Source organism: Fusarium oxysporum, chromosome 7 (genome assembly GCF_000149955.1).
Source record: "Fusarium oxysporum f. sp. lycopersici 4287 chromosome 7, whole genome shotgun sequence".
Lineage (NCBI taxonomy): Eukaryota > Fungi > Ascomycota > Sordariomycetes > Hypocreales > Nectriaceae > Fusarium > Fusarium oxysporum.
The window spans coordinates 3,066,302-3,093,497 of NC_030992.1; the positions used below are offsets into that span (position 1 = coordinate 3,066,302).

Below are 27,196 nucleotides of genomic sequence, written 5' to 3' on the forward strand. Positions count from 1 at the left end.
GCAGGAATCAATAAAAACTAGATTATGCCCACTTTCAACCGAATTTCTGACCCAAGAGGCAGAAATAGCCGTGAATTCGAGATAATATGAATAAGCATAAACGAACACAGCTCTTGGCGAATCTCCATCACCGCTGTCAAATACCGCTTTAGGCAATTCACAGCGTACCTCGACGGACCTCTGGCTGAGGGACCAGTGGCTGACCAATGACGTTGATAGCGAAGGCGCTAATGCATTGGAGTCTTGGCTCACTATTACAGTTTAGACTCGTTATAAGCGTAAATATTCCCGCCAGCCAATCTCGAATCGGTTTCTGCCACTTTGACTCTTAACACGACATCAAATCGGGCATTTAAGACTTAGAACCGGAATATTAAGATTTAAAATCAGTAGATCTACAGTTTGATCGGGCTGATGGAACCTTCGGGGCCCGTGGAGGCCAAGACAGAGCCCCATTTTCTGTCATGAAATTTGCTACGACTGGACGGTTGACGAAGCAGCCAGAATGACAACGGCAAAAGTTGCTTCGGTCGGTCTAGTCATGAGGGCTGCATCGTTTCTTGGCTTCTCCACAAGGTGTAATTGGTGAAAGTCGCCATGTAAACCTCCAAGTATATAAGACCAGGCTGCCTGGCCAATGACTTGAGAATGGGATCCCTCTCATTACGCATCTTCTTTAGTTATCACTCTCCTTTGGTGGCAGCGACAATGTGTCCCAAGTCAACCCCCCCCGACATGGAACATCATGTTTCTGGTCAATCCAACAAACCGCTGTCGCGCCCAGCGCATGCTTTGCCAGCTGATACAGTTATCCAAGAGCTCAACACGACCCCGGCTACTGGCTTAAGTGCTTCTGAGGCATCGCAACGACTTGCTGAGTATGGACCTAATGATCTTGGCGAGGAAGAGGGTGTGAAGCCCATCAAGATCTTCATTGAGCAGATCTGCAATTGCATGACCTTGGTAACGCCAATCTTCCGCTATCACAGACTCTCAGTGACTGACACATATAGGTCCTCATTCTAGCCCTCGCCGCAAGTTTCGGTATACAAGCTTGGATTGAAGGCGGTGCTCTCGCTCTAATTATCCTCCTCAACATTGTCATAGGTTTCTTCCAAGACCTACAAGCCGCTCGAACCGTCCACTCTCTCAAGTCTCTCAGCCTCCCAACGGCCAACGTATTCCGTGATGGGAAGACAATCACGATCCAAACAAGCGAAATCGTACCGGGCGACATCATCGATCTCAAGATGGGCGACTCTGTACCAGCTGATATTCGTCTCTTTGAAGTTTCCAACTTCGAGTCAAACGAGGCATTGCTCACTGGAGAGTCTCTGCCTGTGCGCAAGAATCCCACGATGCAGTTCGATGATGACACAGGACCGGGCGATCGTCTCAACGTCTGCTACAGCTCTACTATCGTTACCAAGGGTCGTGGTAGAGGTGTTGTATTTGCTACTGGGGCATATACTGAGATAGGCGCTATCGCAGCTGCTCTGAAAGACACAGGACGAAAGAGACGGGAAGTCAAACGTGACGACAACGGCAAAGCATCATTTGTATCGCATCTTACCAAATGGTTGCTCACAACGTATGATGTTATTGGAGAATTTTTGGGCATTAACGTGGGAACTCCCCTCCAGAGGAAGCTATCGCAGCTATTCCTCTACGTCTTCGGCTTCGCAATCGTCTGCGCCATCATTGTCCTCGCAGCCAACAAATTCGACCCACGCAAAGATGTTATCATCTACGCTGTTGCTACTGCCGTGGGAACACTACCTGTCTCTTTGATCTTGGTCTTGACTATTACTATGGCTGCGGGAACGAAGCAGATGGTGGGCCGTAAGGTTGTTGTGAGGAACATGCAGAGTTTGGAAGCACTTGGAGGAGTCACCAGTAAGTATTTATGTGTTCTTATGACTTCAGTGACTATAGGAACTAACAAATGGATAGACATCTGCTCTGACAAGACAGGTACCCTAACCCAAGGCAAGATGGTGGTCAGAATGGCCTGGCTTCCAGGACACGGCACTTACTCAGTGGAATCTACGAACGAACCCTACAACCCTCAAGTTGGAGGTATTGAATTCACTCCTGTACAGCCTACAGATCTACCAGCACAAGACCAAGAAGCAAAGTCACACAGCATCAACCCCCATGATGAGCCCGATACCAACGAAGCACTCAAGCATTACCTGGACATCGCTTCCCTTGCCAATCTCGCTGTCGTAGAGAAAGGACACAAGGACAATGGTCCAGAAGAGTGGCTTGTACAAGGTGATCCTACGGAAATTGCTATTCAAGTCTTTGTGACTCGCTTCAACTGGAACCGCATGTCCTTATCATCAGGACCAAGCCCAAGATGGAAACAGCTGGCTGAGTTCCCGTTCGACTCAGAGGTTAAGAAGATGTCGGTGGTATTCCAAAATACTCTTTCTAAAGAGACGCATATCTTCACCAAGGGCGCAGTCGAGCGGGTTCTCGGTAGCTGTGTATCTATGGAAGAGTCTGGTAGAATTGAGCCTCTCGACGAACCGGCAAAGGAAACCATCTTGGCCAACATGGAGGCATTTGCACGTCTTGGTCTTCGAGTCCTCGCCCTTGCTAGTAGATCCCCTGTCAATGGTCTCCCTGAAGATCTCTCATCAGCCATCGACAGATCTGAGTTTGAGAAGGACCTGGTATTTCGCGGACTCATCGGTATCTATGACCCCCCACGCCCTGAGACACGCGAAAGTGTGCAGATGTGCCAGAAAGCTGGTATCAGCGTGCACATGCTAACCGGCGACCATCCCGAAACCGCACGAGCCATCGCCGCCGAAGTCGCTATCATCCCGTCCCCAGAACGAATGCGAATGGTCAGGAGGGATATTGCCGACACGATGGTTATGGCAGCTCATGATTTTGATCATCTTTCAGATGCGGACCTCGACGCGATGCCGGAGTTACCGCTTGTTGTAGCGCGTTGCTCCCCCACGACAAAGGTTCGCATGATCGAGGCTTTGCATCGCCGTGGACGCTACGTTGCCATGACTGGTGATGGAGTCAATGACAGTCCTAGCTTGAAGCACGCTGATGTCGGTATTGCGATGGGTCTCAACGGCTCGGATGTTGCAAAAGAGTCTTCTGATATCATCTTGACCGACGACAACTTTGCCTCTATCCTTAATGCTATTGAAGAGGGCCGCCGGATTTTCGACAACATCCAAAAGTTCATCCTTCATGTCCTTGCTGCCAATGTCGCTTTCGTCACCTGCCTTCTGGTAGGGTTGTCCTTCAAAGATGACAGCGGTGTATCTATCTTTGTCTTGACACCTGTTGAGATTATTTGGATGTTGCTTGTTGCTGGAGCGTTTACGGAGACTGGCCTTGGGTTTGAGCAAGCGAGTCCTGATATTCTTCGTCGACCACCTCAAAGCGTAAGTCAAGACTTTACCTTATTTTCACGTGCCTGCCACTAACGCATTTAACAGCTCAAGTATGGTGTTTTCACCCCAGAGTTCCTAGTTGACCTCGTGGTCTATGGTATCCTCATGCTAATCAGCATCCTTGGTTCTTCAGTCATCGTTCTATACGGCTTCAACGACCAAGGCTTGGGACATGACTGCAACAGCGAATACTCTGCCTCCTGCGACACAGTATTTACAGCCAGATCAACAGCTTTCACCACAATGACATGGGACTTTCTACTCTTTGCTTGGCAACTCGTTGACTTCCGTCGCTCATTCTTTGCTGAGATCTTCGAAAAGGGTGGCAGTTTTAAGGCCTGGACAAAGCGTCTCTGGAAGAATCCCTTCCTCTTTTGGTCTGTCACTTTGAGTACTGTTCTCATTCCACCAACACTCTACATCCCTGTCATCAACCATGTTGTCTTTATGCACAATCCCATCACTTGGGAATGGGCAGTTATCTTTATTGCAGTTGGTGTTTTCTTTGCTGGGGCGGAGGGTTATAAATGGGCTAAGCGAGTTTATTTCCGACGTACGGTGGCGAAGGAGTTTCGAAAGGATATCACCGATGTTGAGCTTTATGCTTTTGGCCGGTACATGGATGGTTCAGAGGATGGTAGCGAGTCGAACTGCGATGTTGGCAAGAAGTGTTAGGCATGCATACATAGAGACATTTATAGAAAAGCGAGATCGTTTATTCTTCCACAATATACTTCCCACCCAGGAACGAAGTGTCCTCGAGACTTGCTCTGAGACCCTTCATTTCCTCATCGAGCTCATCCTGTGAGCATGTTTGCTTAGCTGTCTCTAGATCAGCTATCATCACACCGTGACCATCACGAACCAGGAAATTGAACTTGTTTGTATCACCCATCTTGATACGGAGTTCATGTAGCTTCTTCAGAGCCTTTTCGCATTCCTCAATGTCCCTTGGCTCTGCCGGTCTTGTATCCTCAATGAACTCCGTAACAAATCCGATTACACGTCCATCTTTACCTTCCGTAACATGACCAAGAAATGTGGGTACGACCTCGCTGTTCTGAAGCCATTCGTAAGCTGTAGTTTCAGCCTCGACAAAGGCAACCTCCCAGGGCCAAACAGCAAATTTTACCAGCACAGGTTTACCAGCGTTGACATAGGGGTGCGTCGAAACGTGAACTCGCTGTCTTAATCGCTCTTGTCGAGTAAAGTCGAGCTCGTTAAACCTCAGTGGATGCCAACAGTTCTGTGCTCCAGGAAATTGCACGATCTCGGTCTTAACGAATGCAGGTTCCCCTATAACCGGGTCTCGAGCAACATGGCCATTATTCCAGTCTCCGGGAGGGAATTGGGGGAAGAGATTCCCAAGAAGAATAGGCTCGAAAGCACGGTCTTCATGATCGCAGAGAAATGTGCCCGGCACCGTGGTAACGTATTTTACGAGGCTACCATCGACGAGAAAACGATAATCGCTCTGCATGATGTCGTCTCCATCGAGGAGACATGCAAGCAACCTCACATTGGAGTTTTTCTGTAGGTTCGTCATTTTTGAAATCAGTGTAGAGGTTGGCGGCAAAGCAGTGAACGAGGCTGGGTTGACTGTTGGTTCTGAGCAACATAACATGGTGCATCACTTGGGCCAATCAGCTGGCGCGTCGATTGCTGTTGGTCTTTGCATGGTCAGTACGGACGGGACTTGAGGGACCCCCTGGCTCAGAGATAGAAATATTCATGTTTCACGAAGACAGTTTCTATCTCATAATCATAACTCATGATTGAGGATCACATGCTGCGAAGACGTGGCAAAAAGGATCTGGTGATAAGCACCTCACACAACGAAATATAAATGATATTCTACTCTTGAATTGTGATTTCACGCATCTGCATATCTAGTGTATTTGAAATAGTTGGGAATTGATAGCTCTGGATAGGGATGAGATATCTATCTTTAGACTTTCGATAGCTCCCTTTATCTCGTGTCAAACTCTCTTCAAGCAAGTGAATTTATCTCTTTTGGCGGGTGTTTAAATCAAAGCCTCTCTCAGCTGACGACGATAGCATGCGGAGGCACGCAGCTCTAGCTGATCCAGGTATAGACTGGTCCAGACCCCCCCCGTGGCAATGCCTAGCATTGCTCCGCTTAAGCCGAGATTGCGGCCTGAATCCCAAGGCACCAACTCGTGAACCTCGATTCTTTGACATTCCCCAGCCTGGGCTTCGGAATTAACAAAATCAACCAAACATCTTACAAACCAGGTGCCAGGATCCCAGGATCAACAAAATTATATCCATTTCTACCAACAACGAGACCCTACCCACGACGTGCCATTGTTTTTGTCTCACTCATCTACTCTTCTCGCTAATCGCCCCTTGTTTTGCCTCTGGTTATCTTAATAAGCAACGAGGCAAGGCTACAGTTTGAGGCCTCAATCTCTCCCATCCCACTTTTATCTTATCCGATGTCAACTTCGCCCCCCGACAGCGACAGTATCTCATCAACCACCGTCCAAGTAGCCAAGAAAGCCTGTCACAGCTGTCGCCGTGCGAGACTTCGCTGCGATAGGTCTATCCCGCACTGCTCGAAATGCGCTTCCAGGGGGGTTGAATGCCTGGGCTATGGCCGCCTATTTCTATGGACTGGCTCAGTAGCCACGCGGGGGAAATTGGCTGGACAGAGTTCTAGTGCCTCCGTGTGTCGATTACCCAAGCAAGGTGAATCGGACATGACTATTGATGTGCCATCCGATGTTCAATCTTCCGATATGCAAATGGGATCCTTCGATACTCAAGGCTTTGAGCCAGGTGCATGGGGTTTAGTGTCGCCTCAGGAAAATCAACTCTTTGTTCTGAACAAAACTAAGCCATGGTCCCCTCCTTCGCCCCCTTCACCAACATCATCAAACTCTCCGTGGACATTGGTCGATCCATTATTTCAGGACATGACGCATTCCCAGAGATGGTACTTGAATTATTGTATGACTTCTCGAGACATTGGTCTTTCATGATGCTAACCCTCAACTCAGATTCAACTCGAGTTAGCCTGGATCTCGTTGGTGATGACCAAACCAACGGTAACAGAAATCCATATCTAAATCTTCTGCAACTCACAAATGAGCATTCATTTTTACAACAAATTATCATTGCAGTATCTGCATCTCATATGTGCAATTTATCAAGATCATGGCTAGGCCCTAACTCATATGAAAGAGAAGAGGCACCAAAGAAATTGCTCATGGATGCTCTCGTTGCCAAACAAAAAGGACTGCAAATGATGCCCGATGCCTTACGAAATATTGACACCATTGGAGCCGATGTAATTCTTGCTACTGTTTTGTTTCTCATCAACTCAGAGCTCATCGAGTCTGGTTGGCAAAGTTGGCGGCCTCATCTCGAAGGCGCGAAGAAGCTTTTGAATATGATAGAACCATATACTGGCTCTGACACAACTCTGAGAGACTATATTGTTGCGGACTGTTATGTGTAAGTGGAGATACTTTTAATTCAAGACTGACTCGATGCTAACTGACTCATGTAGCTATTGCACATTGAGCTTGTCTTTCAACCCATCACAACCAGGCACCCAGGCAGCATCATTTGCACCAAGTCAAGTCAAGGCAACATTATCGCGAACCAACAACTCTTTCTTCTGTTGCCCACCTGAAGTTCTCGACATCCTCCGTGAGACAGCACAACTTTTGCATGCCGAAGCTCAAGGGAACGTTTCAAGCAATGAAGCGCTTATCGAATTCACCAACCTACTGGACCGCGTACAACGTCTCGACGTCCTCAAATGGGCAAAGGACAGAATGCCAGGTGCAAGCAAAGCCGCCCTATGGAGTAGTGCCCGAACTGGCTCCGCGCACAGATTGGCAACATGTCTCTACATCATCCAGGCAGCTCCCGCACTACGAGCCAGGATGCCAGACCAAGTTCCCAAAACACTCATCCAGGATCTTTACGAGACGCTCCTACCACAGCCTGACGAAGACCCAAACTTCAAAGCCACAGGCTGGCCCACCTTTATTTATGGAACAACGGCAACGACTCCGGAGAGCCGGGCGTGGGTTATGGATCGATTAAAGGCGGTAGCGCAAATCAACCCGTGGGGATTTCTATACTCTGCAATTGATACGTTGCAGATTTTGTGGAAGCATGAGAATGGCGATGATGGATGTATGAATTGGCTGCAGAAACTCAAGGATTTGAACGTGGACTTTTTGATGGTCTAGGTCTGGCGCTGAGATGGGATCATGGGAAAACAGGACATTTTTGATACCACAGCAATGATGTATAGCAACTATGTATGAGAGCGACGTAGGAATGTTTGACACGACTTTTCCGCAACGTACTTCGTTTCATGAATGGAAATTTTGCCAGAAACCTTGAATCATGTTGCTGACCTGGTGAGCTGTTAGGCTCCAGTAATCCTTGCCCTTGACCTGGCGTCTAGAAGGCATGGGCCATGCGGTTTTTTCTTCATGGCCGAGAAAAGGGGAAGCATGTGGTTGCATCACGATCGCGATACTGAACCGAGCTGGCGGCCTTGATAAGGCCAAGTCAAGGTTCAATGGAGTTGACCTAATGGTAACTCCCATTTGATTGTTACAGTTGAGGGCTGTACGGTACTCCATTCCTTGACACCGGAAGTCGGCCGGTGACTAATCAGTCGGCCGAGCCTATTTGCCAATGGCTGGAGGAGTGGACACTTTTCGCGAACGGACAGGAACAGCAACGTCAACATCAATTTGTCTGAAAGTTTTATCGTGTGCGTCGCATCGCTTCAATTATACTCAGAATACTACTCTTCAAACTGATAGTGATCGCCGAACCTCATCGGGGAAGACCGTCGAGAAAAAAGATGGCAACTTGCCCCAGGGGATCATCTGTCCAATACCAGCGCAAAACACGCACGCGACCTTATCTCTCCATCACGGAAGTGGTGTGCCGTCTTCCACACCATGACATCAACAGCTTAAACCTTTTCAATTCTACCCAGCCAAACGTACCACAAATTGTCAGACGCACTACCCTTTGTGGAATCGCTCCGGTCTCCCCATTGCGGCCCGACATGGGAATGAACCTTCTGGTGGGGGACTGGTCCGAAAGATATGGATCCTTGGGCATAATATAAAAAATTTCCTCCCCTCCCCTTCTCTCTGCGATCGCTGCTCTGTTCTAACCTGCTAGGAAATCGCTATCGCATACAAACAATGTCTTGCTGACTCTCGATCGATATCCTGCATACCCATACCTATCCTCCTTAACGCGTGTGAATGCGGCTCCAAGGAGCCGTTTGCCCCAAGACGACTTAACAAGACCCCACTACCAAGTACCACTGCAAATCGACGCGGATGGCCGTTCCGTCAGCTCGCGATCTCGATGAAGTCCTTCCGGGCACACGACGTCTCTTCGCCGACGAGCACGCCAGCGTCGCTTCCGGTGATGCCAGTATCGAAAAGCACGGCGATGTCATCCTCGTCCCCCCTCCGACAAAGTCTCCCAATGATCCATTGAACTGGAGTCTTGCGCGCAAGACCTGGCATTCGTTTCTCGTGTGCTACATTGTCGCTTTGACCGCCGCCACCTCCAATGTCGCTGGCGCTGCGAGCACAGGCGTCAATGAACAATACGGGATTAGTTACGATGTTTTCAATACGGGCGCTGGTGTGCTCTTTGTCGCAATCGGATACTGGACGCTTCTCAGCTCGCCTGCGACGCATCTTTACGGACGACGAATTCTATACTTGGTAGGGACGGTATGGGGTCTTATTGGCAACATTTGGTTCGGCCATTTGAAGAACACCGGCGACACGATCTGGTCCCAGCTCTTTGTCGGGGCTTCCGAGTCTGTCGCTGAGGCCGTTGTTCAATTGTCTCTGCTGGACATTTGGTTCGAGCACCAGAATGGTACTTCGCTGGGTATGTATACCCTTGCCACTACAGTCGGGACCTATGTTGGTCCTTTGATCGGAGGACATTTGGCGGAGAATGTCGGATGGCGCTGGATTGGCCACATGGGCGCAATTGCCTCTGGCTTCACCCTCGTCCTCTTTTACTTTGGTCTTGAGGAGACAGCCTTTGAGCGCAATCGCTACCTCAATCTCCACCAGGCTGAGGAGCGCGACGCCAGCCGCGGCAATGTTGAGGGTATTCCCGCGGCTACTGGCGACCATGTTGTCACCAAGGATGCCGAGGAGAAGAACCTATCGCCTCCGGTTGACGAAGAAGCTGCGATCTCTCAAACCGCATCTGCAGTGCGACGAGAGGAGGTCGAGCGCAACAGACTCGAGGCCTCGTTCGCGCGCAAGAAGTCTTACTGGCAGCGCATTGCTCTTATCACTCCAGCGTCCAACCTGCGCGGTTTGGGATTGACGCAGTATGTCCACCGCCTGTGGCACACGATGCGCATCTTTTCCTTTCCCGCAGTTTGGTTCGCTGGTCTTCAGTGGGGAATGCAGAACATTGCATTGTCCTTCTACCTCACCGTCGAGGAGGATTACTGGGTGAACGAGCCGTACAACTACAGCGACTCTGCTGTCGCCAACATGAACATTCCTTGTCTGATTGGAAGTGTCATCGGCTGTTTCTACGGCGGATACTGCAGCGACAAGTTCATCCTCTGGAAGGCTAAACGTAACAACGGCATTATGGAGGCCGAGTTCCGTCTCTACCTCATGGCCCTCTGCGTGATCATCTTCCCATTGGGTATGTGGCTATTCGGTATCGGCTCAGCGCATGGTTGGGACTGGCCTGTTCCCTACGTCGCGCTGGGCTTTATCGGCTTCGGCTACGGTTGCGCTGGTGATCTGAGCATCACGTACCTAGCCGACAGCTATCCCGACATGGTTCTCGAGGGCATGGTTGGTGTCGCCGTCATCAACAACACCCTCGCCACCATCTTCACATTCGTGTGCAGCTACTGGATCGACACCGGTCTACAGAACTCCTTCATCGAGCTTGGTGTTCTTAGCTTTGTCATTATCATGTCGTCGCTGCCCATGGCTATTTGGGGCAAGGCGTCGCGTCGCTGGACTTTGGAGCGGTATGCCAACTTCTTGCGCATTCGCGATGGTATGGACGGTTGAAAGGAGGATAGGTATCATTCCTTTTCCTTGGGCAGACCGAGTGGTCTGAATCGACATGTTGTGTTTATGGTCAGTGTCAAGGCTTGCTAATAGTTCAAGCTTACTCCGGCTGTAACAGATTTGAGTCTCGGGTGCTTCGCTGAAGTGAAGCATCATTATTTGTGTTCTCCAGATATTGTTTTATATATGCTTAATAAGTATTTACCCCGGCTAATGAATGTTTGTTCTATACATCGGTGTCCTGTTGCCCAACAACTCTGCGACGCCAGTCTACCTGTTGGTTGCAGGCCCCATGTCATCCGTTGCTTGCGAATCCCCGCCACAGAAGCAACATCTCGTCAAGCACCCCCTGACAGTGACTCGACCCTATCCTTTTCTCCCTAGCCTCCGTGAAGCCTTACCCGTTCAGTATATCAGCTCCTCTGACAAGACCCTTAATGCAACTGATTTCCCAATCCAGAACTCGTGGACCAAGACTTTAAATAGTCTCCCCCTTATTTTCCACTTCTATTCCCGAAACTATCACGAGGCCCGACAAACACTGAAAAAGACCGTTTGACCTTCCCTTTAATGGATCTCAGCTTGTGCTTAGTGCGATCTAGATCGCCTCGTTAACAGCTCATGCCCCTTTGACGGTTGGGTCTGTGGCGTTTAGGATATCTGACTAGGAGCTGCCAACGGTGCGCTAGTTGTAGAAAACGTGGGAAATCGATGGATGATGGCGATAACCTTGTGGTGCTAGGCGTTCTTTTTATTAAAACCGTTGGGACTTTTTATCGGTGTGGGAAGGGTTTTCAGGGGAAGGGTATGTTCGGTGTGGAGTTGGCATAAAGCTGAGGTGAAGTAGTTGTGTATAAAGTGCACACAAGTATCCCACATCCTCATCATTTTCAATAAATTATTCACTCTAGTCTACCAGAAAACAATCAATTAAGCTTCTTAAATTTCTCTCTGACAAACAAATCCCAATATCCTCACCATGAAGCTCACTCTCATCACCGCTCTCATTGCCCCTGTCCTGGCCATCAACATCCCTAAGGAACTCCAGGAGCGCTCCGGCTGCGGCGATAACTGTGCCCGAGCCGTTGTCCCTGGCTTCCGTGGCCCTGCCGTCGTTGCTTCTTACAAGGCTGAGTGTGAAGCTTATCTCCAGGTCACTACTACTCCTGATGCAAGGTAAGCCACAGGTACATAATCCTCATTGGGGTCTTTGACTGATGATATCAAGCACTGTTTATGTTACCAAGTCTATTCCTACCTATGCTAGTGCTTGCTCTGGAGAGCCTCGCTATCTTACGGCTTGCTCATGTGCCAGTGCCTCTGTTGTTACCGTTGCGGCGCCTACTCCCACCGTTACCAAGGTTGTCTTTGTTTAAGCTTATTCCCAGCATACTGTGTTTCTTGGATCCCCAATACGGAATGCATTGCATAGATAGGGGGCATTGAGTTCGACTTGATTAGTGTATGACTTGGATGCAAGACGTGAGGGAGCTCGACGATTGGTACTATGTGGACACAGCATAGTCTATCAAGTTCTTTAATACAAGCTTTCGCAAATCACTACTGGATACCCGAGCCTCATATCCGGAAGATACATGTTCATAGTCGTGGCTCTCACTTCTGTTCAACCACTGGAGCCCAAAATCGGGTGATCTACTATTTATGAAGTTCCACATAGTATGGCCGCTATCTAAACTATCTGGGTACCTGACTATGTGGTCCGGAAGTCGCGGGCTTAGTCAGTGTAGCGGTCAACCTTATCCAAAAAAATAGCTTGACTAGTGAGGGGGTATAAATTTCACGATACATGAAAACGCTTCTGGACATTTCCAGATTACAACAACCGCGAACACAAGTAAAGGGAAAACAAATAAAAATAAATTTGAAAATGTCTTCAGATCTTCAACTCTCAAAAGAAGAGGCTGTGGCTTGGCTGGTTGAAGTACGTCTATCTTTTGCACACTGAACTCTGTTGATATTGACACATTTCTCTTCACAGAACAACGCCTATAGTGCCAAAATGGATGTAGACGCATGGCTCGATAAGTTCTATACAGCAGATGCCACAGTCCAATACGCGAATAGCCCGGCGTGCTCCGTCATGGATGCTAGAGAAGTAGACTACACCAACCAGAACCTGTTCCCTTCCACATGCTGATGGTGTATCCAGATGTTCAAAGCTATATGGGCTAAGTTCGATGGATTAGAACATGATGTTATCCATGTTGGTAAGTTAATATACATCACAAGTTCTCCTGCAAATTTCTCACGAGCCTAGATTATGTGAGCCCCTGTATCTATCATCGTTGTGATGTTCGGTATCTTGTCAAGGGAGACGATCCCAAAACGCAAAAAATCAAGGTTCCAGCACTTGCTACGATGTTGATGAAGAGGGACGAGGACGGCAACTTAAAGTCGTATAAGATGGAGGTTTTTATAGATCCCTCGCCTGTATTTGCACGCATTTCCGGGAAAGGTCTCTGAAGTTTGAAATCTTTAGCATTCCTAGTAACAGGCAACTCGTCAGCATGAGTTGAAGACTATCTGTAGGAAACTCTCTTCTTTGTGACTTTTGCCCAACTTCCATCAACACTCAGGCGCTGGTAAGCCAATTCTTTCACAATCTTGTTATCAAAGGACAGGACAAACGAGCCTTCAGGCCTGTCAGCTTTGACAGACGTTGCAACTGTATTTCCAGGCAGTGCAACAACCCTATTCGTTCCTTCAAGAATATCAAAAGGTGCACCTGGCTTGGATTCAACACGAATCTGATATTCACGCCCTCTCTTCTTCGAATCAGAGCACTTTGCATCCATCTTGATGGGATACGTGTTCTTCGGTAAAGGTTGATCAAGTGGTGTAAGATCCATGCTTAGAGCATCATTTGTCCCGAAGTAAACAGCAGACTCATCGAGAGTCATCCGAGTCGTGTAAATGGAACGATCACGCTCTGTGCTGTTACGGGCATGATGCACATAAAACAGCTCAGCACCGGGAGGTGTTCGTAGTGTAACTTCCTGAGCGCCAACTTTCTTGGTGTGCTTAGCAGGTGAAGCAACAATGCTACCATGGCCAGTTGAGTAGATTGGAATCTCGGCATCGGGCTTTTGCGAAAGGATAGGGTTGTTCGAAGATTTTCGGAATGGACCAAATGGGGACTTTGCAGTTGCGAAGCCAACGCCATAGTTGGATGCTTCGTAGTTATTGGCGCTGTATGTTAGAAGATAGATAGGTTTTCCATCCTTGCCAGGTCTCGTGATGACAGTGCTCCCTTCAGCCCAACGGCGATCTTTCTTCGTGCCATTGTACTTTTTATAGTCGTCAACATGAAAGTTCTCCCACTCTTGCGGATCAGCGCCGTAGGAAATAACAGTCTTCCAGCCGTCTTTGCGAGGTGGTGATCCAATCTCCCCAGTGCCGTTGTAAGAGGTGATGTTCGAGGGAAGTTTTGGCGCATCCTTGGCATGGATGTTCCTTTGTGAGGCGATGATTTGTGGCATGGTTGATGCCTTTGGATCGTCCCACCAAGCGCGTTCCATCTCTACCACGATGATATTCGACTCCTCTATGTACTTGCCCAGCTTCTTATCCCAATTCCAGTTTCGGTATGCATTCCGTGAAAGATAGAGATAAATGCGCTCATCATTGTCGAAGAAGATATTGACATCAATAGTGGGGATATATGTTCCCTTTGGCGCCGTCTGACCCTTTGCAAGACTCTGCGGTGGCAGCATCTGCTTCTCGTCCATGATGAGGTTGACATCGTGATAGTCGGGATCGAAAGGGTAGTAGTCAATCGGCTTAGACTCAATTTCCCTAAACGGTCCCGTCGGCGAACGAGAGACAGCCACGCCAATTTTAGACGGCTCTTCAAAATCCGAGTATCGGAAGTAATCCTTTGCCAGGTCCTCCCGCAACCGGCCAGCAAAGAAGAAAAAGTACCATCCGGTTTTCTCATTGTAGTATGTCTCGGGAGCCCAGTACCAGTCACGCGCCCAACAGGCCTGACCACCTTCGATGCGGTTCATGTCATCATCGTAGCACGCTTTCAGCACACCGCCGGGATGTTTGCGCCAGGTTGACAGATCAGGACTGGTGTATATCGCGAACAGATTTCCCGGATCTGCTCCCTCTGTTGAGTACGCATAATACTGGCCTGTTTTGTAGTCGTAGATCACATGAGGATCGGCGCCGGGGTGATTTGCTGAATTGTGAAACTGAGGTGGTTTTGAAGCCAGTGAGGATGCGCAAAGGCACGCGATGATACTGAAAAGCTTCATTTTGACGGTCGCATCATGATAAGAATATGCGGAGAAGAAACGGAGATTGTAATTGATGACGGTTTTATAGACTATCTTGTTCTTGATGACATTGTTCTTTCCCCTCTTTACTAACCGAAAACCTGAATCGGTCCGAGCAGGAGTGTCATCCTTGATCGACCTCGGTGTAACACGAGGCGAGTCTTCACAACTATCTTCTGAAGCTATTATCAACCATAAACCAATAGGTGTCGTGTGGTTCTGAACCGTTGAAAAGTCTCAACGACTGAATTGGCTTCAACGAAATGTCAATTAAACAGCAAATCTCCCATGCAAGCCCCTAAGACCAGGTTGATCGAGTGATCAATCGGCATTCCAGTGCATCAACATCATGACGTTTCATTCTCCACACAAGCTCAAATAGCCTAAATTCTGGGGCTGCGACTAGTCTGCGCAGCCGGGTTACACTTCTCGCACGAGTCAAGGCAAATAGCATTCATCGATGGAGGCTTGCATATGTTCCGTGGTGCTCTCACCGTTGTCCTCGCGACTGTGGCGGTGGCCCAGTTTTTGACAAGTAAAACTCTAACTATCACATTCCGACAATCAGGTTTCTATGACGGTGAGAGTTCATGGTCCTTTGTTGGGCTGGCCGGGAAACAACTTAAGTTCGGCCAAGACTAGGCTGCGAGATTTTGAAAAGCTGGAAGAGATTGGTGATGGCGCTGAGTGGTTCGGAAGAAGGGATATGCTGAGATCTCAGTTCCGATCTTATGGGTCTACTAAGTCCGGGTAGATGTCCCGTCCGCTGAGCGCATCTGAGACATCCATTTCGATCGCAAACTACCATCTGAGGACTGACAATTATCTCAGCTGAAGCTTAGCCAGCCATGAAGCTGACAACAATGATCCAGAATCTCTTGGACCTTGGCAGTCACGCAAACCCAATCCTATTCTTAGCACCGCAGCATGGCAATCCTTAATCTTCCGATGATAACTTTTCCCTCATAATCTCTGGAATGACGGTTCAAATAGCTTCAACTCCTTCTAACATAAGCCCATGGCCGAGGAGCTTGGGCCAGAGGTATACATCATCACCCGTCCAACCACCGTAGCTGCAGTTATACGGACCGGTCCGCATTCCAGCCTTTGTGTTATCATCATGAGGAGAAATTGTGATCATCGTGGCTTCAACTGAAACCAAACGGCCTGCAGGTCCAAGGAAACCAGGATTTGAATGAAAACAAATAACGACCTCAGTACCTTGCATGAACGAAAAACCAAGAAATTCAAAAGTGAATTGGTGAATTGGTATGGATCTGCAAAAGTATCACTCGTTGTTTGTCCCACACAGTCCGCATTTGGTATCGTGTCAGTTAACTTCCACAAACTCTACATAGCGCCAAGACGAGGCTGAACGTTTTCGGACTGTAGCTGACGCGGTTCAGTTTGTGATTGGTGATAAGGATATAAACTTTGCCAAGTGAGGATTTGTATCGGCCCCAGAACCAACAGTTCTATGATGCTCAGTTACGGGTTGCGAGTGGATGATCGTACAAACTGGATTGTATAGAAATCGCTCATGTCATGGTCAGAGCGGTGCCGTTGAGAATTATAAAACCAGGAGCCATATCGTTGCAAAGTCAAGTGTTGCAAAGTAACTCAAGTGAAGACTGCAGTACCTTGAGATAGCAGCAACATGTCTTCGTTTCAGATTTTGTCTCTTATCACAGCAGCTACTTCTGTTGTGGCACTTGCTGGGACACCAAATGTCTACGCTGGTAGTCGCCGAGGCTCATGCTATGATGATGCTGCAGCTGATGACACCTGCTGCTATTCATCACCTGCGAGACTAATTCAGACTCAAGTCTGGGATACACGACCAGTCACTGGACCTTTAGGTGAGTCTCTGTCCCCCGCATGAACAAGTCGGCTGTTTCTAACCTCTTCATCAGACTCATGGACTGTTGGTGGACTCTGGCCAATCCACAACGACGGCTCCCTCCCTACCCACTGCGACACCAACCGCACATACACAAACATCACACAAATCCTCTACCATGCAGGTGCTGAAGATACCATTGACGATATGAACCAACTCTGGGAGTCACCCGATGGTGATAACGACGAGCTCTGGCAAGATCAATGGGCTAAGCATGGCACATGCTTCAGCACCTTGAGCCCGGAGTGCTTCAGCCACTATGAAGTCTCCGAAGAAGCAGCCCCGTACTTCAAAAAAGCCATGTCTCTCCACAAGAGGCTGCCGACGTATGATTGGCTTCGTGACGACGGCATTATTCCTTCATATTCCATGTTTTATCGGCTCTCAGACATCCAAGATACTCTAGAGGATCATCATGGCTCCCGCGTGTCACTTCGCTGTGCCGGACAAAGAATACGGGAGATTGGGTATCACTTCAATGTCACAGGGACTTTGCAAGATGGCTTCTTTACTGACTCTGGCGCATTCGGCGATTTGGGAGATTGTCCAGAGCTGGTGTTGTATGAACCGAAGGGAGAAACCAAGAAGGCAATTTTTAACTTTGAGACGTTTCATCCGCATACCGCTGCGGATGTGGAGGACCTTTAGCTCAGTCCATCAGTATACTTCACCTTAGCTTAGATAACCTTTTAATAAATTCCGCATGTAATCACATACTTTACTTGAGAACTAGCAGCCAATCAAGTGCCGTTTCCCAGTTCTCGATCGTTCTTTTCAACGTTATCCGCCCTGGAAATAGTTCAAGATTGCGGGCAACTTCTTGCCTTCGTCGAGACTTGTTCCAACCAAAGGTCAGGCTTTGGAGTTGATCCAGTATGCAGATATAAGTCAACATCGGACAACTTCATATCAGGATCACGGAATGTGGGCAATAGATGCAATGAAGGCCAACTCAGCTACTCAATCCAGAGGAAACATACCCCAGTCTACAATATCTCCGAAACCTCACCATCGGATTATCGGCTTGCTTCAGCCAAATATCTCCACCAGTCACAACCTCAAAACCTGCTGTTTCACCCAAACAACGCTGACAGACCCAGATAATATCCATGCATGTTTTCAGGCCGCGTATAAATACGACAGCTGCCGTTGAGCTTGAGCCACTTTATCCTTGCTAGAATTGACCAAGGGGCGAGCGCTCCACCAAGAGAATCATGGATATCTCCACTATGGCATGTTCCGAAAACACGTCTTCAATTTCTTTGAACAAAGGAGAGAAATTGTCGTATATAAGGTCTCCGAATATCTTGGAGCTACAGTCTTATCTTGACACAGCCAGACTATCAATTTCTTGTCGCCAAGACCTCAAAACCTCACATCACTCATCATGTATCCTCTCACTACACTAGCTTCGGTCCTTGCCGTTGCAGGCGCCGTTACTGCTACTCTTGAGCCTGCTCAGAGCAACACCAAGGGCAAATACCCCAAGAGCCCATCATGCTCTCGTGCGTCAACCTCATCCCCGCCGATATCCTATACTTACACTACAGCCAGCATCCAAGACCTCCAACGCCATCCAGGCCGCTGAATGTGCCTACAACACCCGTGTCTCTGGCCAGCAGACCTTTGCCATCTTCAAGGTCGATCACCAATATGATGCCAACAACGGTGCTCCCTACGGCACCTGCGAAGCTTACGAATGTGATGCTCCTACTTCCGACGAGCTCCCTGCTGATGCGGATTACTGGACCTTTTTCTGGAAGTAGGTGTTTTAAAACAAATGTTTTATAGTACGGATCTGACGATTAGTAGCGACAACGGAGAGTCTTCTGGAGTTGGGACAACCTGTATCAAGGATCCTAATGACGGAACATGTGGCTGTGAGAACTCTGACGGTACTTTTGTTCATGGCGGAACGAACTGCAAATAGACTGTCAATCCCTAAGCAAGATTCACATCGCTAGGTTGGTTGAAAGATGTGCTTGCACCAATAAAGAGATCGACAACTTCTTGGTACATACGATTTCCAATTAATACATGATATATAAACCTTTTTTTTCAGGATCTTTCATGAATGTGAGGCCCAAGTACGGGCTGCTGTAGCGGATGGCCAATGAACAAGCATGTAATATGCTAATCGTTCAATTGAGTTGAGGACCTAGTACCTAATGTGGCAAATTGTTTCATAAAAGGAAAAGAGCTGGCAAACCTTCGAATGTCATTTTAAACATAACGAGCTCTAGTGCTTCACAGCATTAGGCCCGTTGACGGGCAGTCTCCACATTTGCACTAGCTTTAGGGTAGTGGAGTCAGACTGGGCACCGTCGGCGAACAGCTACCTCGACATGGCATTATTCTCGTCGACATCAGCCTTATTGAAACCTGATCGTCGCACTTAACAGTTCTAAAACCGGTACCGCAATGATCGATCTTTGCACAGACCCTTTCTTAAGCCTCCTGTACAAGCGAGTGTCATGAGTGCCGTTTCATCTGCACCGGCTTCAATTAGAGGGCGATCACTCAGCCCGAATTTGCGGGGAAGTAAATGATGGAACTAATTAGCCTCAGGGTCGGCCATGTTGGATTGGGTTTATGCTACATAGTACGACTTACTGGAATTGCCACAAATTTACAAACGCTAAAGGACTTGTTAAGAACTTCTTTTATCTCACTGAAATCGTTTCGCAAGTGTGTCACGCTGGAACTACTCTTCGCCAAACCCAAGCCAGATTGAGTGGTGTCAAGTCATGAGAGGTACTTCAGCACTCTACCTTAGCTCAGCCATCAGCCGCCAAAGGCTGGATGTACAGTCCAGCTGACATTTAAATCCTAGCCCTCAACTACTCAAGTCCATTAGTGTCGATTTCAGCACCGGCATAAGCGACAATTCGAGGGATCGCCTCAGGGGATAAAGTCGACTCCTCAGTTTGGAGTCATGGGTCTCGGCACGAGCCGCACCCGATTCGTCTCTATCCTGACTCTGCTACTGTGCAGCGCGGCAAAGCTGAAAGCAGTATCCTCATCGCAATGGAAGATCCCAATCTTTTGGTTGTGCTAACGGCTAGCTGTGGCTTGACGATCCGGTTGCTAGCGGGGAGGGATTATCCTTAGGAAAGCGGGTGACGAACCGAGTCGCTGGGAAGCCAGATGACCTGCGCCATAACCTAGTTACGTTTCTTTTCTTTTCTTCGTGTGGATGTTGATAATATGCTGAAGGCGGTGAGAAGAGTGGCTTCGTAGGCGAAATGAAGATGCCACGATACGAGAGGAGTCCTTGAAGACGATGGATAGAGTTTGAGTGATGTCTACCGCTCGAATATGAGGGCTCAAAGAGGCTGGGTTGCCACGAAATGAATCGATTCGCTACAATGCAATTGGACGCACTCTAGACACTGCTCCCTCAAACTCTCCCTGCTTGACTCGTTCAAAAGTCTCAGCCTCACCACATAACCGCCGATCTCTAGCCACTCACGACCACCAATTGGTTGATGCGCAACCCTTTAATCGATAGGTCACTTATCAGCTAACGCAGAACGTCACTTGGCACGCAGATCTTGTTACCCAATATTCCAAGAAAAAGCAGCACATAGAAAAGCAAAGCCACGAGCACGACTCGGAACCTACAGCACACAACAGCACGGTTCTTAACCGCTGACGGCAGTGAAGGCGCCTCTTTCGGTCTGGAATCTGCCGACGCGGGGAAAGGCTTGAACTACTTTGGGGATTAGGGGCGAAAGAGGCACTCTTAAGGTTCTCCCCATTGGTTGATGCTACAGTAGACGGTACTTGTTCACACTCAGACATGGCTGATCAAGTCACGTCAATGATACATTATGACCCGACGTGCATGAAGAGGCTTCAGCTAGCATCTCAACAACTCCCAATCATTAGCCTGCCGCTACATATCGCCCTGCATGTGCCCTCGGCCAAATCTTTGCTTTTCTCACCTCTAGTCTATGATGTCCTTCTCTAAATTTCTTTCCCTCCTATGCATCTCCAATTCCTTAACCATGGAAAATATGACCCGAGATATCACGCCCAAATGATTTCCCATCTGACATGCCATGTTAACCCTCCTCTCTCCCCACTACAACGCTCAGGAGGTTACAAGAGGCGACCTTGTCATCGCCTCGGCGGCGTTCGGCTTCACACTTGGTTTTGGATGGTTGACTGCGTTTAAGGCCATTAGGCAGACCTGGCAGGTGTATCAGCGCCATGGCCGGCGAGTGTTTCGAAATGCGTATATTATAATGGTCTGGGGGGAGTTGACGGTCTGTACGATTTTTATGGTTATTTGTATCTTGCATTTACTGGGCGTTATACCCCCAAGGTTAGTTGTCCCATATTGGGCGATGAGAATGTTTACTGACATTAACTACAGTTTTGCATTTTATTTTACAATTCGTAAGTTTCCAGTCTCTTCAATATAAATTTTACTGACCGCTTCTCAGTTACGACATGGGCTCTTCAGGTACGAATTTCAAAGTCATCCGCGCGAACCGCCAAAATTAACCCTCTCCCGATAGGTCCAATTCCTTCTCCAAATCATCGTCAATCGCTGCGGCATCCTCCTCACCAACAAAAAGAAAGCCTACCGCCTCAAAGTCCTGATCGGTACACTCATAACGGCCGTTAATATTTCTGTCTATTGCATCTGGATTCCGGCACGATTGCAAGTATCTGAACGATATATCCACATCAACGAGTGGTGGGATCGATGCGAAAAAGTCATCTATCTTATTGTCGATGGCTGTCTGAATTTCTACTTCATCCACATCGTCCGCAAGAATCTGATTATTCATGGCCTTACGAAGTATAAGAGGTTAACGCATTTCAATATGTTTATCATTGGGTTCTCCTTGAGTATGGACGTCCTTATTATTACCATGATGAGTTTACGAAATACCTTTGTGTACGTCCATTAGCTCAGCTCACGAAAAGCATGCTGATTGTTCACAGATATATGCAATTTCACCCACTAGCATACACTGTAAAATTACACATCGAGATGTCAATGGCGGATCTCATCGGCAAGATCGCTCGCGATAAGCATTGTGGCATCATAGCTGAAGGCACATTTTCGAGTAGGGTTAGCAACGGGACATATCATCTAGAGGATGTTCAAGGGTTAGATAGCCAAACGAGGCTAGCAGAACAGGGGGACAGAGGAAGTGTTTCGAAACCCAGACGGATGTTTCGCTCTTATTCACGGCGGACCGGAGAGTATGACAGAGATGACTACCCAGAACCATGTTGATAGCGATATACAATCAGCCAAAATATAACGATACGTTGAATAGAAACTTTGTAGAAGACTCATATTCCTGCAAAGAGCATTCCATGAGGATAAAGTCAATTTCGTTGCCTTTGTCCTCATCTAATAACCCTAATGAGTAGCCAGCTTTGAGTTCACAACCCTCTATCTAACAAGTCTCGATAGAGTCAATATCCAACTCCTCAGTCCGTCGTCTGATAAGTAGCTTAGCCTGGAGATCAGGCAAATAAGCCATCCCGAAACCCGACGGCTTAGGAACTACGCCATCCGCCAACTTCCAATCATACTTCAACAGCATATGACACAACGCGATCTTGATCTCATTCGCCGCAAAGAATCGGCCAGGGCACGCATGATTGCCATGGCCAAAGCCCAGGTGGTCAAAACTGGTGCTGACAAGATGAGGGTGCTTGTCCTGCTCAGATGCCTCCCGCATTCGCAAGAAACGATAGCCGTCGAATTTTGCAGCTTCTTCATAGTAATCGCCGTTCCACATGTGAGTTGTATCGCAGACAATCTTTTCTCCTTTCTTGATCACATCGCCATTTGGAAGAGTGATGTCTGCCATAGCCTGCCTTCGGAAGGAGCCTTGAAAGTTGGTTAGACGCAAGATGTAGATTGTAGAATACTTGGTGAACTACTTACCGAGTAGAACTGGTCGTAATCTCTGAGACTCTTTGATGACACTATCCATGAGCTTCAGATTGTATAGGGCTGTCTTCTTGAGTCCCTCTGTAGTCAACACATCCGTGATCTCTTCGCGAAGAGGCTGGAATAAATCAGGATGCTGGGCAATGTTGAAAAGCGTTTCCATAAGCAAATCGGACGTTGTGTGGATAGCCACGAGTGACAATGAGATTTGTAGGAGTGCTGGGTTACGTGTAGAGCCTTCTTTCTTGTACCATTCAATCGAATCGTCGAAAGGCGAGGGCTTTCCCTGTGCTTCAGCCTCAGCCGAGATACAGCTGCGACGCTCAAGATGGGGTTTCAGACATTGGATTGCTTCGGCCAATTTCTTCCGAAGCGTCCAGCAAGATGGAAGTAACCAATGCACAAAGGGTCGTGAACATCGAGGATCCGTCCGTAGAATGTCACCCGTCTTGAAGGACTGGACGGTATAGTCACCGCTGGCTCTGACCCATTCGTCGTCGCGGCAGAGGGATTCACCCATGAATACTCGTGATGACATACGCGATACGATACGGACGATATCGTGTTGAGGGTGCATTTCATGCCATTCTACAACGTCCGGCAAAATTAATCTCTGTTCGACCCTGGAGGTATTTGATGAGGATATTTACCAGTGGAGTCCGTAAGAACTTGACGAAAGGCCAGAGATGCTTCCTCCGAGAGTGGTGCCGTGAGCTTGGCTGAGCCAAAAGAGTCAGTATGTCATAGGCCAAGGATAACCAGGAAACCAACTTAAAGATTTGGTCAGGTACTTGGTAACAACTTTCGAAATGTTTGGGTCAGAAACAAAAGGATCAAATCCGGGAATATATGCGTGAGAGTCCTGCTAAATCAGTTACTGCGATTATCGAGCCACTATGAGAAGTGAAACGTACATCTTCAGCAGGAATCGTAAAGTCTAGCTGCTTGTGGCTTTTCAGCGCATCGAGAAACTTAGGTGGAATCACGACCACTTTTCCCCAGTCTGTATAAGCTCTGTACGGTTGGTCCTTGTATAAAGCCCTGCCATTTGTGAGAATATTCTTGCTGTCGGCAATGAAGTCCTGAGTTGCACGGTTGCTGGTGAGCTCAAGTGACTTTTTCGGATTCAAGACCGGGAACTTCGTAACATGGCCGAGTAAAGAGTATCTTATGACGAAGAGAGTGAATAAAGTGACGCCGCAAAAGATGGCATACTGGGGGTTGCCCAGAAGGAGATCTAGATAGGACGACATGAGATGATTGGCAATTGCTGAACTCTTCGATTGTTCTGTCCTGAGCTTGATGAATGGATATTCCTCTCGTGGTGTATAAATTTTATACTTCAAGATCCGATATATGATCGACAGAACTGAATCTATATTGGCGTAGATGATCTGCAGTTAGTGCCGCCCGAAGGCCCGAAGCTCATGTGACGGGGACCTTCAAGGGCCCGACCCCGAGGCCACTGCCAACTACCGATGCATCTCAAGATGATATTTCGTAAAGCCTTGGCGAAATTACTCTCTGAAACAAACACGCTCCGGTTGAATGACTCGGTTCAGTGGGTGATGTAACGATATCGATGCATATGCATGCAATGCGGTGGAGAGGAGGGCATCTTGATCAGGACAGTTTATGTGCACGGGCATGACCGTTGTGGACCCGTCGTATTCGTTTGGCGACCATCGACCAGTCCTGAGTAGTTTCCTGAATACTCGCTGTTGAGATATGATGATTCATCGCATTGCTTTGCAAATAGTCCCATCTTGGTTGGCCCAGTGCATCAGAATTGTCTCGTGTTGGGTTGCAGTCTGCAGCTGGGCGTCTATATGAGCAAGTTCCGCGGACTTCATATACAGCCCGAGCCATTCACAAATGCCAGTTCTATGGATACTTGTTTGGTGTTGAGACAGAAGGAGCCCGAAGTATTGGAAGCTAGTCTTCTGACTCTTTAGGTGGTCAAAACCTATCTGGTGATATGAAGCTTATGATGTAGCTTAGCGAGATATATCAAGATAATGAGGGAAAAGCCGAGTGGCGCCAAGACCGGTAGCTGAGTAGCCAATATCACAGGTCAAGTCTACAGTACCAGGAAAATGATATCAGCCAGTTGATTCCAAGAACGGCTAATTTACCCCCTCATATTGCCTATACCCATGACTTCATACTGGACGAGGAGAAGCGACACCGGCTTCTGTAACTTTACGGGGAAAAGGAAACGAGCTCTCAAATGCCCCGATCTGCAGTCCTGTGAACCTTATCGAGTTGGTACCTCATCACACCACCGTATTTTATTGGCCTACAAGTTCCTAACTCAACCTTTCAACTATTTCGACCCCGGGTTAGGGCTTTCAAGATCTTGTTTGCATGGGATTATTGGATCCCCTGCAGTGGGGAGAACGTCTGTTAGCAAAGTTCTTATAGGGTTAATCCTACATACCACAGCTCATGAATCAGGAGCTTGTCTTCTCGTTCTTAAAGACCACACAACTACGGCAGTGACTGCGTAGAGAGACTGTAGTTTGAATAAGCAGGTAGGCTACATAGACTCGAACTGTGTATACTCACCCCGCATATGTAGTAAGGAACGCCTCCTGCGAGGAATGGTAGGTCTTCGTTAATACTCCACTGATAGATCGGGTATAGAACCCCAATCCCGAGCAATGTTCCTGCGCTCTCGATTGATGCCAAGGTCATAATGACAGTTCCTGCATCGGAGCTGCTGAAGTTACACGATGCAAAGGCAAGGAGGCTAAGATCAGTTGCTACACCGAGAGTATTTATCACAAGGGCTTGGAACTGGTCTCAGAAAGTGTTATCTTCGGTTTTGGGTAAGACAGACCTATTGTGATGGCACGTAGAGAACCTGATAGACCTATCATGAAGGCGCCAGCCGAAATGAATAAAACGCTGATTCTGGCGACACGAAGATTCATGTTGTTAGGGTATGAGACCCTTGGTGCAGTGCCCAGAGCAATGCCTGGTAGGATGATGCCAAAAATCAGAACGCTCATGGCACTTCGGAGAAGCCACAAGGCGTCGGCCTAGATGTATAATCGTGGTCAGTAATTATGGGTTGAAAATCGACGTAGGGCTTGGTAGGCATACCTCTGTAGGACTAACATGGTCTCTGTGCTGAATGTAGGTTTTGAAAAGTGGCCGAGTTGATTTACAAATAGCCATGAGGAAAAACACTTGTGGCAGAAATGTTAGGCTCGACCTTCTGATAAGAGACTTTTTGCCAAAGCATCTAGACATATACTCTGCAACCGATATGCTGAGTCTCTTAATCTCAACATCGTTTTGGTGATGAGGCAACAAGGAAGTGGTCTCATTATGACTAGGGTTATTGCTCTCGCAAGACGGAGGTTTTAGTGAATCTGAAATCCAAAAGCCGACAAGGCAACAGGTTCCGGACAGCACCCCGGGCAAGACGTGACTGTGATCAGCGAGGACAGAGGCAAAGAATGGACCTAGAGCCTGAGCCAAGACCGAAATAGATCCTGTCCAGTAGTAACTTGCGAACCTGAGAAACCATCAGTATAAATTCATGGCTACCAGGATGCGAAGGATGAGGAAGCATACCGGTACTGAGGAGGGGCCTGATCATGGAGTATGGCGAGTATGAGAAATGCCGAGGCATGGGACCCTCCTCCGATACATCTTACTAGAGGGCCGACTATGGCAACCAAGACGGGCCATTGCTGGTCGTAAAATACTATCACCATTAGTTTTTGAGTTCATGGGAATTGTATGCCTGATACTCGCATACAGCTCAACAATGTGACGAGACTGGCGACAAGGATACTCGTGACGTTAATGTTCATCGCATGATGCTTGGGCTTAGTGTTGAGAGAATAGCCAATCACAAACTGGCCTATAATATCTGTGCTGTGAGTCAGTAATAAAGCGATATTTAGGTTATGATCGAAAACCTCGTTAGACGTGAAGCGCCGACGTACCAGACACGCTTTTGAGAACAAGAGCCGCAGTGCCCAGATTCCAGCGACCCGATTGGGTGTGAGCGTCATCTGCGAGAGCGGGGAGAAGGCTGTCAGTCACGGAATCGCCTACGGTCATGAGACCCAAGAAAACCAATGCCAAGCAAGCGGATTTCGTATCAGTCTGCATCATGTTTACAGCAGGGTGCTGGCGAGACGTGAAATCAATTTATCATAAGGCATTCTGGTGGTATATTTACCGGGCGAGAGCACTGAGATAAGAGGAAAGGGAAAGCAAGAATGGAAGCGGGAGCTTGATCGGCAAATGAACTCGGGGATAGGGAAGAGGTTTGAAGCCACCTTTGCTTCAGCAAATGCAAATGCACCACACTACTTCAGGAAAGACATGCTCGGAATGTACATCACCCGCAAGGATCAGCTGCAAAATTAATGGAGTGTTACGTTGGCCCATGCCGCATTGAAATATGCAAGGTGACTGAGGCAGGCGAATCAGAGGAGCAGACGGTAAATCAGGCTCTAGTATTTGTACGCCCGCCACCTGAGTTTCCGCAACTCTGTTACTGGTGGCCTCGATCATAGAGATTCGAGAGTAGC

The 27,196-nt window shown here is 48.0% G+C and overlaps 12 protein-coding genes across 28 annotated transcripts; 8 read left to right on the forward strand and 4 right to left on the reverse strand.

Moving 5' to 3' along the window:
- Positions 1-708: 708 nt before the first annotated feature.
- Positions 709-4,157, forward strand: FOXG_10377 (potassium/sodium efflux P-type ATPase, fungal-type; the record flags this gene model as incomplete). Its single annotated transcript, XM_018389685.1, has 4 exons — positions 709-963; positions 1,014-1,896; positions 1,954-3,419; positions 3,474-4,157. 4 exons carry the CDS (start codon positions 709-711, stop codon positions 4,101-4,103), a joined length of 3,234 nt encoding a protein of 1,077 aa, XP_018248004.1. The 3' UTR covers positions 4,104-4,157.
- On the reverse strand, positions 4,069-4,993 carry FOXG_10378 (uncharacterized protein). Its single transcript, XM_018389686.1, has one exon. The coding sequence runs from the start codon at positions 4,972-4,974 to the stop codon at positions 4,144-4,146; it is 831 nt and encodes a 276-aa protein (XP_018248005.1). The 5' UTR covers positions 4,975-4,993; the 3' UTR covers positions 4,069-4,143.
- A 656-nt stretch (positions 4,994-5,649) lies between these two features.
- Positions 5,650-7,831, forward strand: FOXG_10379 (uncharacterized protein). The gene is made up of 3 exons (XM_018389687.1): positions 5,650-6,401; positions 6,452-6,908; positions 6,964-7,831. The coding sequence occupies exons 1-3, from the start codon at positions 5,888-5,890 to the stop codon at positions 7,655-7,657; spliced, it is 1,665 nt and encodes a 554-aa protein (XP_018248006.1). The 5' UTR covers positions 5,650-5,887; the 3' UTR covers positions 7,658-7,831.
- A 319-nt stretch (positions 7,832-8,150) lies between these two features.
- On the forward strand, positions 8,151-11,469 carry FOXG_10380 (uncharacterized protein). Its single transcript, XM_018389688.1, has one exon. The coding sequence runs from the start codon at positions 8,780-8,782 to the stop codon at positions 10,511-10,513; it is 1,734 nt and encodes a 577-aa protein (XP_018248007.1). The 5' UTR covers positions 8,151-8,779; the 3' UTR covers positions 10,514-11,469.
- Positions 11,470-11,492: 23 nt separating this feature from the next.
- On the forward strand, positions 11,493-11,889 carry FOXG_10381 (uncharacterized protein; the record flags this gene model as incomplete). The annotated part of the gene is made up of 2 exons (XM_018389689.1): positions 11,493-11,689; positions 11,742-11,889. The coding sequence occupies 2 exons, from the start codon at positions 11,493-11,495 to the stop codon at positions 11,887-11,889; spliced, it is 345 nt and encodes a 114-aa protein (XP_018248008.1).
- Positions 11,890-12,328: 439 nt separating this feature from the next.
- On the forward strand, positions 12,329-13,031 carry FOXG_20286 (uncharacterized protein). Its single transcript, XM_018400557.1, has 4 exons — positions 12,329-12,455; positions 12,513-12,629; positions 12,684-12,741; positions 12,792-13,031. The coding sequence occupies exons 1-4, from the start codon at positions 12,402-12,404 to the stop codon at positions 12,995-12,997; spliced, it is 435 nt and encodes a 144-aa protein (XP_018248009.1). The 5' UTR covers positions 12,329-12,401; the 3' UTR covers positions 12,998-13,031.
- FOXG_10382 (uncharacterized protein) lies at positions 12,908-14,872 on the reverse strand. Its single transcript, XM_018389690.1, has one exon. It carries the CDS (start codon positions 14,791-14,793, stop codon positions 13,054-13,056), a length of 1,740 nt encoding a protein of 579 aa, XP_018248010.1. The 5' UTR covers positions 14,794-14,872; the 3' UTR covers positions 12,908-13,053.
- A 1,420-nt stretch (positions 14,873-16,292) lies between these two features.
- On the forward strand, positions 16,293-17,472 carry FOXG_10383 (uncharacterized protein). Its single transcript, XM_018389691.1, has 2 exons — positions 16,293-16,673; positions 16,728-17,472. Exons 1-2 carry the CDS (start codon positions 16,472-16,474, stop codon positions 17,360-17,362), a joined length of 837 nt encoding a protein of 278 aa, XP_018248011.1. The 5' UTR covers positions 16,293-16,471; the 3' UTR covers positions 17,363-17,472.
- Positions 17,473-17,889: 417 nt separating this feature from the next.
- Positions 17,890-18,644, forward strand: FOXG_10384 (uncharacterized protein; the record flags this gene model as incomplete). The annotated part of the gene is made up of 3 exons (XM_018389692.1): positions 17,890-18,219; positions 18,269-18,476; positions 18,527-18,644. The coding sequence occupies exons 1-3, from the start codon at positions 18,102-18,104 to the stop codon at positions 18,642-18,644; spliced, it is 444 nt and encodes a 147-aa protein (XP_018248012.1). The 5' UTR covers positions 17,890-18,101.
- A 2,028-nt stretch (positions 18,645-20,672) lies between these two features.
- FOXG_10385 (uncharacterized protein) lies at positions 20,673-22,023 on the forward strand. 2 transcript variants are annotated; one of them, XM_018389693.1, is made up of 5 exons: positions 20,673-21,044; positions 21,096-21,118; positions 21,166-21,185; positions 21,241-21,626; positions 21,674-22,023. In XM_018389693.1, exons 1-5 carry the CDS (start codon positions 20,779-20,781, stop codon positions 21,969-21,971), a joined length of 993 nt encoding a protein of 330 aa, XP_018248013.1. In that variant the 5' UTR covers positions 20,673-20,778; the 3' UTR covers positions 21,972-22,023. The 2 variants fall into 2 exon arrangements, with proteins under 2 accessions (XP_018248013.1, XP_018248014.1); XM_018389694.1 differs by having other exon boundaries at positions 21,241-22,023.
- Positions 21,897-24,030, reverse strand: FOXG_10386 (uncharacterized protein). The gene is made up of 5 exons (XM_018389695.1): positions 23,555-24,030; positions 23,412-23,502; positions 23,291-23,359; positions 22,635-23,228; positions 21,897-22,577 (listed from the first exon to the last, which is right to left on the reverse strand). The coding sequence occupies exons 1-5, from the start codon at positions 23,891-23,893 to the stop codon at positions 22,138-22,140; spliced, it is 1,533 nt and encodes a 510-aa protein (XP_018248015.1). The 5' UTR covers positions 23,894-24,030; the 3' UTR covers positions 21,897-22,137.
- Positions 24,031-24,443: 413 nt separating this feature from the next.
- On the reverse strand, positions 24,444-26,937 carry FOXG_10387 (uncharacterized protein). 16 transcript variants are annotated; one of them, XM_018389697.1, is made up of 8 exons: positions 26,603-26,937; positions 26,413-26,526; positions 26,226-26,358; positions 25,749-26,166; positions 25,483-25,684; positions 25,209-25,432; positions 25,081-25,155; positions 24,444-25,025 (listed from the first exon to the last, which is right to left on the reverse strand). In XM_018389697.1, the coding sequence occupies exons 1-7, from the start codon at positions 26,772-26,774 to the stop codon at positions 25,087-25,089; spliced, it is 1,332 nt and encodes a 443-aa protein (XP_018248017.1). In that variant the 5' UTR covers positions 26,775-26,937; the 3' UTR covers positions 24,444-25,025; positions 25,081-25,086. The 16 variants fall into 16 exon arrangements, with proteins under 16 accessions (XP_018248017.1, XP_018248016.1, XP_018248021.1 ...); XM_018389696.1 differs by having other exon boundaries at positions 24,444-25,155; XM_018389707.1 differs by having other exon boundaries at positions 25,209-25,684.
- Positions 26,938-27,196: the final 259 nt, after the last annotated feature.